This window comes from Mesoplodon mirus, assembly GCF_964341445.2.
Source record: "Mesoplodon mirus genome assembly, chromosome: 7".
NCBI lineage: Eukaryota > Metazoa > Chordata > Mammalia > Artiodactyla > Ziphiidae > Mesoplodon > Mesoplodon mirus.
Genome location: NC_138983.1, coordinates 31,507,415 through 31,529,551, shown reverse-complemented (window position 1 = coordinate 31,529,551; position 22,137 = coordinate 31,507,415). Strand labels below are relative to the sequence as shown.

The 22,137-nt window shown below is 37.9% G+C and overlaps 1 protein-coding gene across 1 annotated transcript in view; it reads right to left on the bottom strand.

The window, feature by feature from the left end:
* Nucleotides 1-6,292: 6,292 nt before the first annotated feature.
* Nucleotides 6,293-22,137, bottom strand: part of CCDC34 (coiled-coil domain containing 34) — a gene marked incomplete at its 5' end in the record, with an annotated part of 50,551 nt that continues 34,706 nt past the window's right edge. The window contains 3 exons of the mRNA XM_082629209.1: nt 6,293-6,806; nt 14,935-15,076; nt 15,640-15,798. Coding sequence (XP_082485335.1) covers nt 6,592-6,806; nt 14,935-15,076; nt 15,640-15,798 — 516 coding nt within the window. The 3' untranslated portion in view covers nt 6,293-6,591. The remainder of the gene's footprint in view (nt 6,807-14,934; nt 15,077-15,639; nt 15,799-22,137) is intronic.

Below are 22,137 nucleotides of genomic sequence, written 5' to 3'. Positions count from 1 at the left end.
AAAAAATTATTCAAAAATTAGAAGATAACATCAAAGAAATCTCACAAAAAGTAGTCCCTCTCACCAGGGAAAAGAAGAAAGAAAAGTAAGATTAGAGGGGAAAAAATACTTTAAAAAAAATAGAGAATTGATTCAGGAAGACAATAATTGCCTAAACAAATCGCAGAAAAAGACAACAGAGAATTCTGTGGGGAGGAAATTATCAAAGAAGTAATACAAGTAAATATCCCCCTGGAAACAGGACTGTGAGGTAGTGAGAAGTGAGGCAAAGCTTTTATTACTTTTTTATTTTTACACTGTGTGCATTTACTACCATGACAAACAATTTAAAAGAAAACAAAAAACCCCCTCAGTTTCTTACCCCCAAATCTGTCCTTCTTTTCTGTATTCCCTTTCTCTGCTAATATTGTCATCACCAGTCAGCTCTAAAACAAGTTCTACTTTGGACAGAGTTTTTTCACATCTCTTCTCTATCTCTACTGTCCTCATCTGATCCTGTCACCTCTCCCTGGAATAGTTTCACAATATCATTACTGCTAGCTCTGTCTTTGGCCTCTACCTCGCTGCACTGCCCCCAACCTGCTATTGAAATGCTTTCTTTTGGCTACACGGCACGTGGGATCTTAGTTCCCTGACCAGGGACTGAACCCACACCCCCTACATTGGAAGTGTGGAGACTTAACCACTGAACCACCAGGGAAGTCCCCCCCCCCTTTTTTTTTGAAATACTTTAAAAAGTTTTTCTTGCCTGCAATGGACCCCTGACAATGATCTTCTTTTGCAGTCCCCTACCTCTGGGATACATAAACCTTGAAGCTTAGAGTTAGTAGGTAGGTACTGTCCCTACCTACCTTATTCACCATGGCCACTTCTAAACCTCCCTACCTTCTTCAAAACTCCAAGTTCTTCTGAAGAATATTTCATCTGACCATACTAGCCAATATTGCTCTTTTTGACTATTACCTGGCTACTAAGTTACATTGGTTCACTGAAATTCTAGCACTCGGCTCACCAACTTTCTTTCTACAACTACTTCTATCATAATCCTTGACAATTTCAACATCCATATTAAAAAAAAATCCTTCCAATACTCTGGCCTCTTACTTTTTAAATTTCCTCAACTTCATTGATATACTCCATCTGGGTCACCACTGCTGTGGTCATACTCTGGATCTTGTTGTCACCGCCTTCTAACTACAAGCTCCTTCCTCTCCAGTTTCCCTCAAGCATCCCTGACCCAACATTCTCCAATAGCACTGGAAACGCTCATCAACTGAAAATTCTTCCTCACCACCCATCACTCAGCCCTTGTTAAATACCGTGTTTCAGTGCTATGATCACCGCCTTGAAATCATTTTGCTCCTTTCTCTCTCCATCCTACTTGCCCTGCTTGTCCAACCCTAATTAAGCCTTACTCTGCTCCTAAACCCAAGTAGCTAAACTTTCCTCCAGAAATGGAGAAAAACATGACAGAATCCTGCTAATTGGTCCCTTTTTGGACCAAAATTATCAAACGGCAAATAACATTGCCCATCGGTCAGTCCCACTAATTTCCCTGGTAAATTTGTCCTCTGCTCTCCAAAATGCTCACTTCTCTGTAACCTTTTCCCCTTCCTACTTGCAACAACATATGCCATCCCTTGGCTGACAGCCTTGCCTCCCTTTCAGGCCTCATTGAAGTACCCTCCTTCACCTAGATCATCAACATCAGCAGGGACACCTGTTTATTATCACCTATTGTAAGCAAAACAAACAGAAAATGTCCTTGACCTATGCCCTCTTCCAGCTCCCACCTATCTTCTCATCACTCTAAAACTTCTCCCAAGAGTTGTCTTCAGATATGGTCTCCACTTTGTTACCTCCCATTCTCTCAACTTACTTTACACTTTCATACTAGTTTTTCATATCATATATATATATTACTTAGGAGGGAAATAGAACATGCTTGTTAAGCTTGGACTTTAAACTTAGTTCCTATCCCTATTCTGTGACTCACTTTTTTGTATAAAAGCAGCATAGCTTCTTGCTGCCTCAGTTTCAACTATAAGATGGGGATAATAAAAGTAACTCATAGGGTTGTTGTGAGGCTTAATGAGTTAGCACATATAAAAGCACATAGAATACTGCCAGGCATATAGAAAGTATTCAATACGTGTTTGCTATTGAGGTCAACAGTGGCCTTCCTTCATCTTACCATATGCAACAAGGAAGGCTCTTTCCTGCTTCTCCTCATCTCTCAGGTAGCACTGGACAGACTGCACAATTCCCTGCTTCTAACACTTCTACTCATGGCTTCTGTGACATCATACTCTACTGGGTCTCCTTCTACTTCATGGCTGCTCCTTCTCAGCATCCTTGCTAGCTGCTCAACTTCTAAATATCTGAATACTCAGCCCTCTTTTTACTATCTAAACTCTTCCTAGGTAACCTGATCCAGTCCCATGCTTTTAAATACCACCTACATAATGATGTTGCTTAAATTTGTATCTCCAATCCTGGCTCTCCCCTGAGCATCAGACAAATATCTAACTGCCATTTCTACCAGGATATTAAGTTGTACCACGAATCTAACAGACCTAGGACAGAATTCTGAAGGACTCCCCTCTTTCCATTCTCAGCCTATACATCTGCTCCTATCACACTTTCTAATTCTGTGATAGTTATCACCATTCACCCAGTGGATCAGGCCTAAAAACTAGAAGTCATATCTGATTTTCCCTCCTTCCCTCAACCAGACACCCAAATGTTAGCAGTCCTGTTTGCCTCACCTCCAAAATACACCCCAAATCCACCTCTACTTCTTATCATGTCACTGCTGCCATGTTAATACAGACTATCACAATTTCTTTCCTGGATACTACAAATCCTCCCAATGAGTCTCCCTGCTTTGATTCTTGGTCCCCAGCGAGCCAGTTTCTTCACACAGCCAGAGTAATCTCAAAGTATAAAACAGATCACATCAATCCCCTGCTTAAAAACTTTCAAGGGCTTCCCAATACAATTATGATAAAATCTGAACTACTGAACTCAGGATTATATATGATCTGGCCCTGCCTGACTCTCCAACCTTCACTCCTACTATTTTCCCCATTGCTTTCTCCGCTCCAGCCACACCAACCTTTCTTCAAACACATCAGATTCATTTCTGCATTGGGGCCTGTGTACTGGCTGTTTCCTCTGACCGGGTATCTCTGTCTGAAGATTTTAGCAAGGCAAGGCTAGCTCAGCAGCATGTTACCACTTCAGAGATGCCCATCCACCTAAAAGAGTGGACCCGCTCCTCCACCCAGTCACTATTTATCCCAATAGTGCCCTGTTTTATTTTCTTTATAGCACCTAGAGCCACATAAATTATTTGTTTACATGTTTAATATCTGTTTCCTATCACTGTCATGTAAGATCCCATGTGGGCAGCAGGGACCCTCTCTTATTCACAGATGAATCTCCAGCAACTAGAATACTCACTCGCACATAGTAGGTATACAGTAAACATTGATTCAATTTGAAGAAAATGAAAACAACAGTATTCACTTTTTGCCCTTAGCACAGGGGTAAATGAAGATCCACTCCAAGTACTGACAAGTTAACTTATTTTTGATATATCACCAGTCAAGACTGGTATGTTAAACAAAGTCAGTTATTATGTAAATCAATGATCACTAAAGAAAGAATATTGGTACATCTTATCAGAATTATCACTATACAAAAAAGAAACAAACTTGCATTTTTTGGTACTTCCATGTATTATTTTACATCCCCATAATAAGTTTCTAAATTAGATAAGGTATTGAACATTGAAAAAAATGAGGCACCTTCCAGATAAGTAGACATAAAGCTAGGTTTATAATACCTGTGTTCTTTCTTTCAGATCATGAATTTGTTGACATTATAGGTTGCCTAGATATTTTAAAGCAGTTCCAATCAAGTAGCAGTAGAGTCAAAGATATATTTTAAAAACCTCAATAGAAATTTCAAACAGTTAATATAGTTTACAATGCCTATAATACCAATTATCTTGACTTTAAGAAAAATTGATTCAGGTTAAAAACACTAATCTCCTAGTAACAGGTGTATTGATTAGTTTGAAGAAGTCTTTGATGAACAAAAATGGAATTTTAGGGCTTCCCTGGTGGCGCAGTGGTTGAGAGTCTGCCTGCCAATGCAGGGGACACGGGTTTGAGCCCTGGTCTGGGAGGATCCCACATGCCGCGGAGCAACTGGCCCCATGGGCCACAATTACTGAGCCTGCGCGTCTGGAGCCTGTGCTCCGCAACAAGAAAGGCCGCGATAGTCAGAGGCCTGCGCACCGCGATGTGGAGTGGCCCCCACTTGCCGCAACTAGAGAAAGCCCTCGCACAGAAACGAAGAGTCAACACAGCCATAAATAAATAAATAAATAAATAAATAAAATTTTTTTAAAAATGGAATTTTAGTAATAAATGTTTGGTAGTCAAAATCTTTTAAAAATGCACCATTGGGGTAGTAGAACAGGGTATCACAAGCCCACAAGATCAAGCCCAAATTCTGCAGTATACAGAACCTTTTTACTCCGACCCCTGCTTCTCTCCCAGCTACTTCTCACCACATGTCATAACCATCCAGAAAATTCCTGCTTATCTTTCACCAACTCAAATGTCACCTCCTCTTTGTAACCTTTCTTAATCCCTTCTCAGGCTGAGCTCTTATCTATGCTCCCAGATGAACTCTGAGCATGATTTTAAGTATAATGTATTACAGCATTTATTCTATGTTTTCCTGGCTAGGCTGTAAATGTTTACTGAATTAAAGAAATATATCATTCAAATTCCTAAATCAATATGCAAAACATGTCTCACAGAGCAAATGTTCAACTAACATTGGTCAAACTAATTAATTACTGATTGAATGAAAAGTCTTATTAGGATTACGGTTACAGCTAAAAGTTGCCTAAATGACTTAATCTGTGTGAAATTGAAGATTTTTTAGATATAACAACTATATCTAAAATGCCCAGGAACACAAGCCTATATATGCTGTTTCTTACACACAAGTTTATTGCTACCCTGGCAAATTCTACATTCTCTCTACATAGGAGAATTTGCTCATGTAGAATGATCACCTGTAAGTTTCACCGCATCTAAGAGGTTCCAAGGATGGTCAGGCCACAAAATCTCACCAATATTTTGACCCAACAAACTGACTCCTCCCAAACTGTTCTCTGCTTAGAAGTGAAAAAATTAAATAAAACCAAATGAAGATGCCTGAATTGAGTGCTCAGTCCTTATGGGGCTCACAAACCCCCATAAGCAGGAAAAAAAAAATGAAGTTTTCTAGATTTCTGACAATATGAATATTCTTCAAAGATCCCATTGCTGTTTCCTGCAGTTGATCAACACCATTGCAGGTTAATCACTAGAAACTTGACAGCTGACTAACCTAGCAGAAACATGAAATACAGTCTAAATAGGAATCACTTTTAAATGAATTTACTGAACTTTATATTGCCCCAACAAATTTTCATTTCTTGAGAGTCCACTAAGAAAAGATACAGACTTTTAAAACTTAATAAAAAGTGTTGAGTGCTACTTTAGTAATCCGTTGATATACTATCCTTAATGTGTATTTATTAAGATTTTTGATTTCAACTTCAGTAAAATATCACTCAACATTTAACATTAAAAAATAATGCATTGGGGCTTCCCTGGTGGCGCAGTGGTTGAGAGTCCACCTGCCGATGCAGGGGACATGGGTTCGTGCCCCGGTCTGGGAAGATCCCACATGCTGCGGAGAGGCTGGGCCCGTGAGCCATGGCCGCTAAGCCTGCGTGTCCGGAGCCTGTGCTCCGCAACGGGAGAGGCCACAACAGTGAGAGGCCCGTGTACCGCAAAAAAATATATATATATATAATAATGCATTGATATTTCTAATTCTAAAATTAACAACATAACTAATTATAATGTATAACTATTTGTACAAAGTATAGCAAAATATTAATGTCTCAAGATTACTACAGACCAATCTAAGATTGAGTCCAAAACAGTGTTTTTAAATTTTCCTTTCAAAACCCAAACTTCATTTCTCTGTTACCAAACATGACTTCAGTTAGCGATTTACAAATATTTACACAGGGAAAAATATACCAAAAACCATCAACAAAGACTGTCTTTGATTACTCTGGGATTCTAACCCATTTAGATTCTTCTAAGAATTATCTTGAGCATGCAGTTTAGAAATGCTTGTTTGAACGACTTAATCTTACTATGTTCATAAACATAAACACACAACATATAGTATGAAAGAACACATGAAAAATTGTTGCTTTTATTGATATTAGAGGGTAGTTTTAATACAAGCTAAATACAAACACAATTGTTAGATTCAGTAACTTATCCTGCAAAACAATATGCCAAGATCAACCTTGAAGCATTTATAAAAATGAAAATGTATAAAATATCTTTCTCAATTAATTCTAAGGACTCTGTATACAAATGTAAGAATTTGAACTTATCAATGATACATCAAATGTTGAGCTACTAATTGAGCAGTAACAAAACAATTTCTGATTTTAAAATTAAATAGCTCCAGGTAAAAGCATGTACTTTCCCACATCTACTATCTTTGTATTCTGCACAGAGTTCCAAGGCAAAGATTACTTCTGGCTTTATGCATTACCAGAGAGGATGACCTGTTTGGCTGGCTTATCACAGGCCTTTTAGTCTTTTTTCCTGATAGATCCTTTGCTCCTTTGGGAGGAGGCACAGGAACTGGTTTCCATGGAATTGGGTTATAAAAGGCTGGCTCTGGATAAGAATTTCCATTGTAAAAACCTAAAATTATTTAAAAAATCAGAATAAGAAAACTTTTTGAGATCAAAGAAACTACATATTTTAAAATTCACAGAAAAATGTTAAAATATTAAAAGGGCAAAAATATCATTGATAAACCAATTTGACTCATTTAAAACTTGAACTCTCAAATATTTTCAAACACAGTGAGTATTGAAGTAAAAATTAAAATATAAATAATTCTAAGCATTCAAAGAACATTAATGTTCAAATCTATATAAACTCATAAAAGTTCTCCTAAGAAATTAATTTTAGAACCCTTAAATTGAACAAAATCTTCATTTTAACTCAGTCTGGGAAACCACTGATTGTGTACATGTTTCCCCTAATCGGACACTAAAGTTTGCAGAAAAAATGTATGTTGCATATGTAGCTAAAGTGAATCAAGATTCTTGTTTAGAACCACTTAAATTCTAAATCACTGTCACTTAATCAGATTTCATAATATCACTGTAATTTTGATAATTAAGAGCAGTAGAGCATTTGCAAAGATATTTATTAGAATAAAACTTATTTAAATGCAAAAAATTTAGTAAAATAATCCATTATTTCACCAATTAACTTCTAGTCAATATGTATATTCCACCTAAGTTTTAACTTTACTATCCAATCATTTGGTTAAAACCACTGCTTATTACTCTTATTTCAGGCGAGATCAGGCGCGTTCAGGGTGGTATGGCCGTAGACTATTACTCTTATTTCAAACAAGAGAACAAAAAAGCAGAGCAGACCCTGCTCGGTAGCTGTAATGGATGACCTCTGTGACACGCAGGAGAGGCCTAAATCCTGACAGCAGGAATGTGTCATTCAGACATTGGCAACCCACTTTGACTGCATAGATATGTCAACACACACTTCACCACGATGGTCAAAACAAAGTCTGGAATATGTCCTATTGTGTGAACAAAACAGAATGGGAGTATTTTTAATAATAAATCACTTAAACAAGTGAAGGCAGCTGTCAGCAAGGCATGAGCTTCCAACATGAAGTACAAAGAAAAACATGCATTGCCATTTATAATCAGACCAAGCCTAAAGGCCAACCAGGTCTGTGTCTGGTTCATGTGCTGTCTAGTATTCCACCCTGCAAAAAGAATGTGCCAAAGACACTGGAAGCTCTGCCTCAGAGAGGGTTAGAAAAGGGGAAGAAAATGACCCCTTCAATATATCCTGATTAAGGCTTTAAAATCCAAGGAATGTAAGAAAATTTTACTTGTTTCTTTTTTTTTTTTTTTTTTTTTTTTAAATTTCTTTTATTTTTTTGCTTTATAACAAATTTAATCAGTTATACATATACATATGTTTCCAAATCCCCTCCCTTTTGCGTCTCCCTCCCACCCTCCCTATCCCACCCCTCCAGGCGGTCACAAAGTACCGAGCTGATCTCCCTGTGCTATGCGGCTGCTTCCCACTAGCTATCTACCTCACGTTTGGTAGTGTATATATGTCCATGCCGCTCTTTCACTTTGTCACAGCTTACCCTTCCCCCTCCCCATATCCTCAAGTCCATTCTCTAGTAGGTCTGTGTCTTTATTCCTGTCTTACCCCTATGTTCTTCATGACATTTTTTTTTCTTAAATTCCATATATATGTGTTAGCATACAGTATTTGTCTTTCTCTTTCTGACTTACTTCACTCTGTATGACAGACTCTAGGTCTATCCACCTCATTACAAATAGCTCAATTTCATTTCTTTTTATGGCTGAGTAATATTCCATTGTATATATGTGCCACATCTTCTTTATCCATTCATCCGATGATGGACACTTAGGTTGTTTCCATCTCCGGGCTATTGTAAATAGGGCTGCTATGAACATTTTGGTACATGTCTCTTTTTGAATTATGGTTTTCTCAGGGTATATGCCCAGTAGTGGGATTGCTGGGTCATATGGTAGTTCTATTTGTAGTTTTTTAAGGAACCTCCATACCGTTCTCCATAGGGGCTGTATCAATTTACATTCCCACCAACAGTGCAAGAGTGTTCCCTTTTCTCCACACCCTCTCCAGCATTTATTGTTTCTAGATTTTTTGATGATGGCCATTCTGACTGGTGTGAGATGATATCTCATTGTAGTTTTGATTTGCATTTCTCTAATGAGTAAAGATGTTGAGCATCCTTTCATGTGTTTGTTGGCAGTCTGTATATCTTCTGTGGAGAAATGTCTATTTAGGTCTTCTGCCCATTTTTGGATTGGGTTGTTTGTTTTTTTGTTATTGAGCTGCATGAGCTGCTTATAAATTTTGGAGATTAATCCTTTGTCAGTTGCTTCATTTGCAAATATTTTCTCCCATTCTGAGGGTTGTCTTTTGGTCTTGTTTATGGTTTCCTTTGCTGTGCAAAAGCTTTTAAGTTTCATTAGGTCCCATGTGTTTATTTTTGTCTTTATTTCCATTTCTCTAGGAGGTGGGTCAAAAAGGATCTTGCTGTGATTTATGTCATAGAGTGTTCTGCCTATGTTTTCCTCTAAGAGTTTGATAGTGTCTGGCCTTACATTTAGGTCTTTAATCCATTTTGAGCTTATTTTTGTGTATGGTGTTAGGGAGTGATCTAATCTCATACTTTTACATGTCCCTATCCAGTTTTCCCAGCACCACTTATTGAAGAGACTGTCCTTTCTCCACTGTACATTCCTGCCTCCTTTATCAAAGATAAGGTGACCATATGTCCGTGCGTTTAACTCTGGGCTTTCTATCCTGTTCCATTGATCTATCTTTCTGTTTTTGTGCCAGTACCATACTGTCTTGATTACTGTAGCTTTGTAGTATAGTCTGAAGTCAGGGAGCCTGATTCCTCCAGCTCCATTTTTCGTTCTCAAGATTGCTTTGGCTATTCGGGGTCTTTTGTGTTTCCATACAAATTGTGAAATTTTTTGTTCTAGTTCTGTGAAAAATGCCAGTGGTAGTTTGATAGGGATTGCATTGAACCTGTAGATTGCTTTGGGTAGTAGAGTCATTTTCACAATGTTGATTCTTCCAATCCAAGAACATGGTACATCTCTCCATCTATTTGTATCATCTTTAATTTCTTTCATCAGTGTCTTATAATTTTCTGCATACAGGTCTTTTGTCTCCTTAGGTAGGTTTATTCCTAGATATTTTATTCTTTTTGTTGCAATGGTAAATGGGAGTGTTTCCTTGATTTCACTTTCAGATTTTTCATCATCAGTATATAGGAATGCCAGAGATTTCTGTGCATTAATTTTGTATCCTGCAACTTTACCAAATTCATTGATTAACTCTAGTAGTTTTCTGGTAGCATCTTTAGGATTCTCTATGTATAGTATCATGTCATCTGCAAACAGTGACAGCTTTACTTCTTCTTTTCCAATTTGGATTCCTTTTATTTCCTTTTCTTCTCTGATTGCTGTGGCTAAAACTTCCAAAACTAGGTTGAATAAGAGTGGTGAAAGTAGGCAACCTTGTCTAGTTCCTGATCTTAGTGGAAATGGTTTCAGTTTTTCACCATTGAGGACGATGCTGGCTGTGGGTTTGTCATATATGGCCTTTATTATGTTGAGGAAAGTTCCCTCTATGCCTACTTTCTGCAGGGTTTTTATCATAAATGGGTGTTGAATTTTGTCGAAAGCTTTCTCTGCATCTATTGAGATGATCATATGGTTTTTCTCCTTCAGTTTGTTAATATGGTGTATCACGTTGATTGATTTGCGTATATTGAAGAATCCTTGCATTCCTGGAATAAACCCCACTTGATCATGGTGTATGATCCTTTTAATGTGCTGTTGGATTCTGTTTGCTAGTATTTTGTTGAGGATTTTTGCATCTATGTTCATCAGTGATATTGGCCTGTAGTTTTCTTTCTTTGTGACATCCTTGCCTGGTTTTGGTATCAAGGTGATGGTGGCCTCGTAGAATGAGTTTGGGAGTGTTCCTCCCTCTGCTATATTTTGGAAGAGTTTCAGAAGGATAGGTGTTAGCTCTTCTCTAAAGGCTTGATAGAATTCGCCTGTGAAGCCATCTGGTCCTGGGCTTTTGTTTGTTGGAAGATTTTTTATCACAGTTTCAATTTCAGTGCTTGTGATTGGTCTGTTCATATTTTCTATTTCTTCCTGATTCAGTCTTGGCAGGTTGTGCATTTCTAAGAATTTGTCCATTTCTTCCAGGTTGTCCATTTTATTGGCATAGAGTTGCTTATAGTAATCTCTCATGATCTTTTGTATTTCTGTAGTGTCAGTTGTTACTTCTCCTTTTTCATTTCTAATTCTATTGATTTGAGTCTTCTCCCTTTTTTTCTTGATGAGTCTGGCTAATGGTTTATCAATTTTGTTTATCTTCTCAAAGAACCAGCTTTTAGTTTTATTGATCTTTGCTATCATTTCCTTCATTTCTTTTTCATTTATTTCTGATCTGATTTTTATGATTTCTTTCCTTCTGCTAACTTTGGGATGTTTTTGTTCTTCTTTCTCTAATTGCTTTAGGTGCAAGGTTAGGTTGTTTATTCGAGATGTTTCCTGTTTCTTAAGGTGGGATTGTATTGCTATAAACTTCCCTCTTAGAACTGCTTTTGCTGCATCCCATAGGTTTTGGGTCGTCGTGTCTCCATTGTCATTTGTTTCTAGGTATTTTTTAATTTCCTCTTTGATTTCTTCAGTGATCACTTCGTTATTAAGTAGTGTATTGTTTAGCCTCCATGTGTTTGTATTTTTTACAGCTCTTTTCCTGTAATTGATATCTAGTCTCATAGCATTGTGGTCGGAAAAGATACTTGATACAATTTCAATTTTCTTAAATTTACCAAGGCTTGATTTGTGACCCAAGATATGATCTATCCTGGAGAATGTTCCATGAGCACTTGAGAAAAATGTGTATTCTGTTGTTTTTGGATGGAATGTCCTATAAATATCAATTAAGTCCATCTTGTTTAATGTATCATTTAAAGCTTGTGTTTCCTTATTTATTTTCATTTTGGATGATCTGTCCATTGGTGAAAGTGGGGTGTTAAAGTCCCCTACTATGATTGTGTTACTGTCGATTTCTCCTTTTATGGCTGTTAGTATTTGCCTTATGTATTGAGGTGCTCCTATGTTTGGTGCATAAATATTTACAATTGTTATATCTTCTTCTTGGATTGATCCCTTGATCATTATGTAGTGTCCTTCTTTGTCTCTTCTAGTAGTCCTTATTTTAAAGTCTATTTTGTCTGATATGAGAATTGCTACTCCAGCTTTCTTTTGGTTTCCATTTGCATGGAATATCTTTTTCCATCCCCTTACTTTCAGTCTGTATGTGTCTCTAGGTCTGAAGTGGGTCTCTTGTAGACAGCATATAGATGGGTCTTGTTTTTGTATCCATTCAGCCACTCTGTGTCTTTTGGTGGGAGCATTTAGTCCATTTACATTTAAGGTAATTATCGATATGTATGTTCCTATTCCCATTTTCTTAATTGTTTTGGGTTCATTATTGTAGGTCTTTTACTTCTGTTGTGTTTCTTGCCTAGAGAAGTTCCTTTAGCATTTGTTGTAAAGCTGGTTTGGTGGTGCTGAACTCTCTCAGCTTTTGCTTGTCTGTAAACGTTTTAATTTCTCCATCAAATCTGAATGAGATCCTTGCTGGGTAGAGTAATCTTGGTTGCAGGTTTTTCTCCTTCATCACTTTAAGTATGTCCTGCCACTCCCTTCTGGCTTGTAGAGTTTCTGCTGAGAGATCAGCTGTTATCCTGATGGGGATTCCCTTGTGTGTTATTTGTTGTTTTTGCCTTGCTGCTTTTAATAGGATTTCTTTGTGTTTAATTTTTGACAGTTTGATTAATATGTGTCTTGGCGTATTTCTCCTTGGATTTATTCTGTATGGGACTCTCTGTGCCTCCTGGACTTGATTAACTATTTCCTTTCCCATATTAGGGAAGTTTTCAACTATAATCTCTTCAAATATTTTCTCAGTCCCTTTCTTTTTCTCTTCTTCTTCTGGAACCCCTATAATTCGAATGTTGGTGCGTTTAATGTTGTCCCAGAGGTCTCTGAGACTGTCCTCTGTTCTTTTCATTCTTTTTTCTTTATTTTGCTCTGCAGCAGTTATTTCCACTATTTTATCTTCCACCTCACTTATCCGTTCTTCTGCCTCAGTTATTCTGCTATTGATCCCATCTAGAGTATTTTTTATTTCATGTATTGTGTTTTTAATCGATGTTTGATTCATCTTTAGTTCTTCTAGGTCCTTGTTAACTGTTTCTTGCATTTTGTCTATTCTATTTCCAAGATTTTGGATCTGGGAAATAGAATCTTGGATCATCTTTACCATCATTATTCTGAATTCTTTTTCAGGTAGACTGCCTATTACCTCTTCATTTGTTAGGTCTGGTGGGTTTTTATCTTGCTCCTTCTCCTGCTGTGTGTTTTTCTGTCTTCTCATTTTGCTTATGTTACTGTGTTTGGGGTCTCCTTTTTGCAGGCTGCAGGTTCGTAGTTCCTGTTGTTTTTGGTGTCTGTCCCCAGTGGCTAAGGTTGGTTTAGTGGGTTGTGTAGGCTTCCTGGTGGAGGGGACTAGTGCCTGTGTTCTGGTGGATGAGGCTGGATCTTGTCTTTCTGGTGGGCAGGTCCACGTCTGGTGGTGTGTTTTGGGGTGTCTGTGGACTTTTTATGATTTTAGGCCACCTCTCTGCTAATGGGTGGCGTTGTGTTCCTGTCTTGCTAGTTGTTTGGCTCAGGGTGTCCAGCACTGTAGCCTGCTGGTCGTTGAGTGAAGCTGGGTGCTGGTGTTGAGATGGAGATCTCTGGAAGATTTTCGCCGTTTGATATTATGTGGAGCTGGGAGGTCTCTTGTGGACCAGTGTCCTGAAGTTGGCTCTCCCACCTCAGAGGCACAGCACTGACTCCGGGCTCCTCAATTTGGGATGATGTGTTGTCTATTCATGTATTCCGCAGATGCAGGGTACATCAAGTTGATTGTGGAGCTTTAATCCGCTGCTTCTGAGGCTGCTGGGAGAGGTTTCCCTTTCTCTTCTTTGTTCTCACAGCTCCTGGGTCTCAGCTTTGGATTTGGCCCCGCCTCTGCGTGTAGGTCGCCGGAGGGCGTCTGTTCTTCGCTCAGATAGGACAGGGTTAAAGGAGAAGCCTCTTCGGGGACTCTGGCTCACTCAGGCCGGGCGGGAGGGAGGGGCACGGAGTGCGGGGCAAGCCTGCAGCGGCAGAGGTCGGCGTGACGTTGCACCAGCCCGAGGCACGCCGTGCGTTCTCCCAGGGAAGCTGCCCCTGGATCCCGGGACCCCCGGCAGTGGCGGGCTGCACAGGCTCCCGGAAGGGCGGTGTGGGCAGTGACCTGCGCTCGCACACAGGCTTCTTGGCGGCGGCAGCAGCAGCCCCAGCGTCCCACGCCTGTCACTGGGCTCCGCGCTTTCAGTCGCGACTCGCGCCCGTCCGTGGAGCCCCTTTAAGCAGCGCTCTTAATCTCCTCTCCTCGCGCACCAGGAAACCAAGAGGGAAGAAAAAGTCTCTTGCCTCTTCAGCTGCTCCAGAGTTTTCCCGGACTCCCTCCCGGCTAGCTGTGGCACATTAGCCCCCTTCAGGCTGAGTTCTCGCCGCCAGCCCCAGTCCTCTCCCTGCGCTCTGACCGAAGCCCGAGCCTCAGCTTCCAGCGCTGCGCGCCCCGGCGGGCGAGCAGACAAGCCTTTCGGGCTGGTGAGTGCCGCTCGGCACCGATCCTCTGTGTGCGGATCTCTCCGCTTTGCCCTACCCAGGTATGTGGGGAGTTTCTTGCCTTTTGGGAGGTCTGGGGTCTTCTGCCAGCGTTCAGTAGGTGTTCTGTAGGAGTTGTTCCACGTGTAGCTGTATTTCTGGTGTATCCGTGGGGAGGAAGGTGATCTCCGCGTCTTACTCTTCCGCCATCTTACCCGGAAGTCTCTACTTGTTTCTTAACGTTAGAAATCATTACTTTGCAGTTTTACCACTGTTGCATTTAAAATGTATCTGGTTTTAGAGAATGACAACAAATTTGTAGTACCTCCACAGGAATACAGTATGTTATAATCTTCCAGAAAATAGTAATTTGAAAGAAAAATGATTTTTACACATTTCTATTTCTGTCAAAAGGAAACATAATATATAATATACACTCCTGCAAGCCATATTTATGTAACCCACATAACATAAAAACCAACCTGTGAGTTTTCCATTGGCATAACCATAGCTCTTTGCAGCTGGACGAGGTTTATTTTTTGCATTTTCCAACCATTCCTTAAATTTTTTTTCTGCTATTTTCTTTTTTTCCTGTAATTCAGCCTGCCGTTGTTTTTCTTTTTCCTTAAAATGACAAGACCAAAGAATCTCCAGGGATATTCTGTAACTAAAAATTCTATTCAAATTCTACTGACTCTTTTCCCCAGTAGCTCCCCATCCCAATGGCTTTCTGATCAGAAATACTGAATCATAATTCTATAGAGGGCAAAATTTAACATGATCAGGGATGTGATATGAAGGTGGCTGCCTCTAAACAATAAGACATTAAACCCAAGAAGAAAAAAGCAATTTGCTGTTCTAAAATAGGATAGTAATTTATAATAATGTAATAAAACTTTCCATAAAAGTGCATTGAATAATATTTAAAAGCATATAAAAAACAATAAAAAGTTTGAACCTGACTGCAGAAATATCAATAGGCTTATTAGTACTTCTCAACCTAAGAAAACCACAAATGCATATTCATTTCTGAAGCCTAATCATAGTATAACAAGTAGGGGTAGCTACATGTATATATATTATGATAAGATAGTGCCAATTTTCTATTAGAAACTCTTTATACAATATAGCTGGCACATGTAAACATGAAAGTCATATATTCTAACTGATCACTTTAGTGAAAATACCTTTTCTTTCTTCTTCTTCTCACATTCTTCAGCATTTTTTTTCTTTAACCATTCTTCATATTTTTCTTTTGCTTTTTCTTGTAAATGTTCTTTCTCCAGTTCCTTTGCTGCTTTTTCCTCCCTTTCTTTATTAATTTTTTGTTCCCTTTCTTTTCTTTTCTTAAATAAAAATAAAGGAATTTTAACTGGAATATCTGTAATCATCCTCATACAAGGAAGAAGTGTTACATGCAGCAATTTTCTAAACTTTAGTTATTTCTTAAAATAGGTGGTAAAATAGTGGTTGACACAGTGTGGCTTATGAAAATATATAACATACCTGCACTTACCTGATCAATTTTAGTCTACCAGCTTGAGCATACGTTTCATGATGGCCATAACAAAGGTCTTGCTTGACAAAGTACACTCAGAGCCTGGGACAGTGTTAAGTAAATAGTAGGTGTTTTATAAAGATTTGCTGAGTAAATTAGTGGACAGAAATTATGACCTATTAGACTGTCCTGAATCTTAGTATTTGTTGATGGATGTTTACCCCCAATCTAAAATAGGAGCCAGGGGCTTCCCTGGTGGCGCAGTGGTTGAGAGTCCGCCTGCCAATGCAGGGAACACGGGTTCGTGCCCCGGTCCGGGAGGATCCCACATGCCGCGGAGCGGCTGGGCCCGTGAGCCATGGCCGCTGGGCCTGCGCGTCCGGAGCCTGTGCTCCGCAACGGGAGAGGCCACAACAGTGAGAGGCCCGCGTAACGCCAAAAAAAAAAATAAAAAAAAATAAAATAAGATAAAATAGGAGCCACATATGTACACATTCCCCAGACAATTTGCCAATACAAATACTTGGATAAATTTTCACCATCAAAGAGTTACAGAGCACAAATTTTGGCCCATTAAGTACTGCTATAAGGGCACATACAGACAAATCTCTGGCTATGTAATTCTTATAAGCCTTACACAGACCAAGGATTGGCAAACTATGGCCTGCAGGCCAAATATGGTCCATCAACCACCTGTATTTGTAAATGAAGGTTTACTGAAATGTGGCCACACATTTATTTACATATTTATTGTCTATGCTGCTTTTGCACCACAACAGCAAAGTTAAATAGTTGCAACAGAGATTGTATGGTCCACAAAGCCTAAAATTTTATCTAGCCCCTTGAAGTAAAAACTTGACACAGACTATAAGTCAATGTTTCTTCTTTTTCTCACTCAAAAGATAATCTACCAACACAGCTATATTCTAAATAACCAATGACATGGCTAGCTCTCTTTATCAAAGGTTTAGAAAATAATCTGCAAACATGAAGTATATGCAATACAAATGCCACATACATCACCCTTCATTGAGCAAAGAAATATGAGCCAAGAAATTCTTCCCTTAAAAGCATCTTGTAGAATACTTTAATACAAGCAATTCAAGTAAGACCCAAGTAACGAACATCAGTTACATACAACATATGTCCAGTGCTGTGCAGGAAAGGTGGGTCTTAAAAATCAAAGCACGGGAATTCCCTGGTGGTCCAATGGTTAGGACTCTGTGCTTTAACTCCTGAGGGCACAGATTCAATCCCTCCTCAGGGAACTAAGATCCCACAAGCCTCGAGGCAAGGACAAAAAATAAAAAAATTAAAGCCCCTGTCATTCCCCAAGTTGCTATATTTCCTTATTGTTGGTCTGCCAATAGCTGCAAAAGGAAATCCTTTCTTGCTGAGAACTCAGTATCCATTGAAATAATGCTGGAATTTAACTATTGGGTTAAATTCCACAAAGAAGTTAAGTAATCTGCCCAAGGTCACACAGATGGTAAACGACAGATCACTACGTATCTCTTATATACATATGAGAGAATGCTGAAAACAATTTTTTGCCAATAAATTCAATTTAAATAAGATGTCAAAATTCCTTAAAAATATATCACTTTCCAAAACCGATTCAAGAAGAAATAGAGTAACTGAATGAGCCTCTACTTGTAAAAACAATTCAGAATTTAAAACTTTCCCACAAAGAAAACTCTAGCCTCCAACTGCTTCACTGGTAGAGTCTATCACACGTCTAAGGAAGGAACAGTACCAATCACTACACAAATTGTTTTAAAAAAGCAGAGAAAAAGAGAACACTTCCAAGCTCATTTTAGGAGCCCACTATTTCTCTAAAGTCCAAACCAAATATGAAAATTATAAGATAATATTAGGAATAACTCAAGATAACTGCTCTCATCAGAAACATGAAATACTTACGGATACATTTAAAAAAGACATATAATACCCCTGTACACTAAAAAAAAAAAGAAAAGAAGAAAAAAACTGAGATAAATATGGTCTAAATAGAAAAAAAAATCATGTTTATAGATTTATAATTTGATATTATTAAGATAACAATTTTCTCCAGAATGATCTATTTATGTATTTAATGCAATCCCAATAGTATCAGGCACTATTCAAGCAAACATGATTAGGGAAATTGATAAGCTAATTCTAAATGGAAAGGGTCCAGAGCGGCTAAAACAATTCTGAAATAGAAGAAAAAAGATGGAAGACTTACACTATTTGATTAGAAGAATTTTAAATTCAAGAGTTACTATATAAAGCTATAGTAAGCAGATAGTGTAGTAGTGGCATAGGATATAGATCAACTGAACAGAATACAATCCAGAAATAGACCCAGACGTATTTGGTCAATGGATTTGAAATAAAAATGTCAGGGTAACTGAGTAGTGAAAATATTATCTTTCAACACAGTGTTGGAACAACTGTATATCCATACTACAACAAAATGAACCTTGACCCTTAACACATGCCAACATTAAAATTAACTCAAAATGCAAATAGGTAAAAGCTGAGGTTATAAAACTTCTAGAAGAAAACAATGGAGAATATTTTACAACCTTGGCATAGGCAAACGTTTCTTTAATAGAACACAAAACTCACAAACTATAAAAGAAAAAACAGAAATATGGAACTTAACCAAAATTTAAAATTTCTGCTCTTTAAACAAGTCATAAAAAAATTAAAAGGAAATATTTACAATACATGTTATAGGACTTAAAGGAATAGAAAAAGAATTCTTACAACTTACTATTAAGACACACAAAATGGAAAAAAATTAAACACTAAACTAAACAAACAAAAAACAAGAAATGAAGAAATGGTCAAGAGTGCTATGGATTGAATTCTGTCCCACCAAAATTCATACATTGAAGCCCTAATCCTCAATGTAACTTTTTTCTTTTTTTTAAATTGGAGTATAGGTGGTTTACAATGTTTTTAGTTTCAGGTGTACAGCAAAGTGATTCAGTTATACACAGGCATATATTCATTACTTTTCAGATTCTTTTCTCATACAGGTTATCACAGAATATTGAGTAGAGAGTTCCCTGTGCTATAGAGTAGGTCCTTGTTGTATATAGTAGTGTGTGTATGTTAATCACGAGGCTCCTGATTTATCACTCCACCCCCCATGTTTCACCTTTGGTAACCATAACTTTGTTTTCAATATGTGTAAGTCTGTTTCTGCTTTGTAAATGAGTTCATTCGTATCATTTTTAAAATTTTTGATATACATATGTATGACATCATATGATATTTCTTTCTCTGACTTACTTCCCTAAGTATGATAATCTCTTGGTCCATCCATGTTGCTGCAAATGGCATTTTGTTCTTTTTTATGGCTGAGTAATATTCCATTGTAAGTATGTACCAACTCTTCTTTATCTATTCCTCTGTCAATGGACACTAGATTGCTTCCATGTCTCGTCTACTGTAAATAGTGCTGCAATGAACACTGGGGTACACCTATCTTTTTGAATTATGGTTTCCTCCAGATATATGCCCAGGAGTGGGATTGCTGGATCATATGGTAGTTCTAGTTTTAGTTTTTTAAGGAACCTCTATAATGTTCTCCATACTGGTTGTACCAATTTACGTTCCCACCAACATTGTAGGAGAGTTCCCTTTTCTCCACACCCTATCCAGCATTTATTCTTTGTAGACTTTTTGATGATTGCCATTCTGACCAGTGTTAGGTGATACCTCATTGTAGTTTTGATTTGCATTTCTATAGTAATTGGTTATGTTGAGCATCTTTCCATGTGCTTTTTGGCCATCTGTATGTCTTCTTGGGAGAAATGTCTATTTAGGTCTTCTGCCCATTTTTGGACTGGGTTGTTTGTTTTTTAATATTAAGCTGCATGAGCTGTTTATATATTTTGGAGATTGATTCTTTGTTGATTCGTTTGCAAATATTTTCTCCCATTCTGAGGGTTGCCTTTTCTTCTTGTTTATGGTTTCCTTTGCTGTGCAAAAGCTTTGAAGTTCCATTAGGTCCCATTTGTTTATTTTTGTTTTTATTTCCATTACTCTAGGAGGTGGATCAAAAAAGATCTTGCTGTGATTTATGTCAAAGAGTGTTCTTCCTACATTTTCCTGTAAGAGTGTTATAGTGTCTGGTCTTACATTTAGGTCACTATTCCATTTTGAGTTTATTTTTGTTTATTTTTGAGTTTGTGTTTGTTGTTAGGGAGTGTTCTAATTTCATTCTTTTACATGTAGCTGTCCAGTTTTCACAGCATCATTTATTGAAGAGACTGTCTTTTCTCCATAGTATACCCCTGCCTCCTTTGTCATAGATTAGTTGACCATAGGTGCATGGGTTTATCTCTGGGCTTTCTATCTTGTTCCATTGATCTATGTTTCTGTTTTTGTGCCAGTACCATATTGTCTTGATTACTGTAGCTTTGTAGTATAGTCTGAAGTCAGGGAGTCTGATTCCTCCAGTTTTCTTCCCCTCAAGACTGCTTTGGCTACTTGGGGTCTTTTGTGTCTCCATACAAATTTTAAGTTTTGTTCTAGTTCCTTAAAAAATGCCACTGCTAATTTGATAGGGATTGCATTGCATCTGTAGATTGCTTTGGGTAGTATAGTCATTTTCACAATATTGATTCTTCCAATCCAAGAACATGGTATATCTCTCCATCTGTTGGTATCATCTTTAATTTCTTTGATCAGTGTCTTATAATTTTCTGCATACAGCTCTTTGGTCTCCCTAGGTAGGTTTATTCCTAGGCATTTTATTCTTTATGGTGCAATGGTAAATGAGAGTGTTTCCTTGATTTCTCTTTCAGATTTTTTATCATTAGTGTATAGGAATGCAAGAGATTTCTGTACATTAATTTTGTATCCTGCAACTTTACCAAATTCACTGATTAGCTCTAGTATTTTTCTGGTGGCATCTTTAGGATTCTCTATGTCATGTCATCTGCAAACAGTGACAGTTTTACTTCTACACTTTCAATTTGTATTCTTTTTATTGCTTTTTCTTCTCTGATTGCTGTGGCTAGGACTTCCAAAACTATGTTGAATAACAGTGGTGAGAGTGGACATCCTTGTCTTGTTCCTGATCTTAGAGGAAATTCTTTCAGTTCTTCTCCATTGAGAATGATGTGATGTTTGCTGTGGGTTTGTCGTATATGGCCTTTATTATGTTGAGGTAGGTTCCCTCTATGCCCACATTCTGGAGAGTTTTTATCATAAATAGGTGTTGAATTTTGTCAAAAGCTTTTTCTGCATCTATTGAGATGATTATATGGTTTTTATTCTTCAATTTGTTAATTTGGTATATCACATTGATTGATTTTCGTACATTGAAGAATCCTTGCATCCCTGGGATAAATCCCACTTGATCATGATGTATGATCCTTTTAATGTATTGTTGGATTCTGTTTGCTAGTTTGTTGGTGAAGATTTTTGCATCTATATTCATCAGTGATATTGGTCCGTAACTTTCTTTTTTTGTAGTATCTTTGTCTGGTTTTGGTGTCAGGGTGATGGTGGCCTCATAGAATGAGTTTGGGAGCGTTCCTTCCTCTGCAATTTTTTGGAAGAGTTTGAGAAGGATGGGGGTTACCTCTTCTCTGAATGTTTCAAAGAATTCACCTGTGAAGCCATCTTGTCCTGGACTTTTGTTTGTTGGAAGATTTTTCACCACAGTTTCAGTTTCATTACTTGTGATTGGTCTGTTCATATTTTCTATTTCTTCCTGGTTCAGTCTTGGAAGGTTTTACCTTTCTAAGAATTTGTCCATTTCTTCCAGGTTGTCCATTTTATTGGCAGAGAGTTGCTTGTAGTAGTCTCTTAGGATGCTTTGTATTTCTGCAGTGTCTGTTGTTGTAACTTCTCCTTTTTCATTTCTAATTTTATTGATTTGAGTCCTCTCCCTCTTTTCTTGACGAGTCTGGTTAATGGTTTCTCAATTTTCTTTATCTTCTCAAAGAACCAGCTTTTAGTTTTATTGATCTTTGCTGTTGTTTTCTTTGTTTCTATTTCATTTATTTCTGCTCTGATCTTTATCATTTCTTTCCTTCTGCTCACCTTGGGTTTTGTTTCTTCTTCTTTTTCTTGTTCCTTTAGGTGTAAGGTTAGATTGTTTGAGATTTTTCTTGTTTCTTGAGGTAGGCTTGTATAGCTATAAACTTCCCTCTTAGAACTACTTTTGCTGCATCCCATA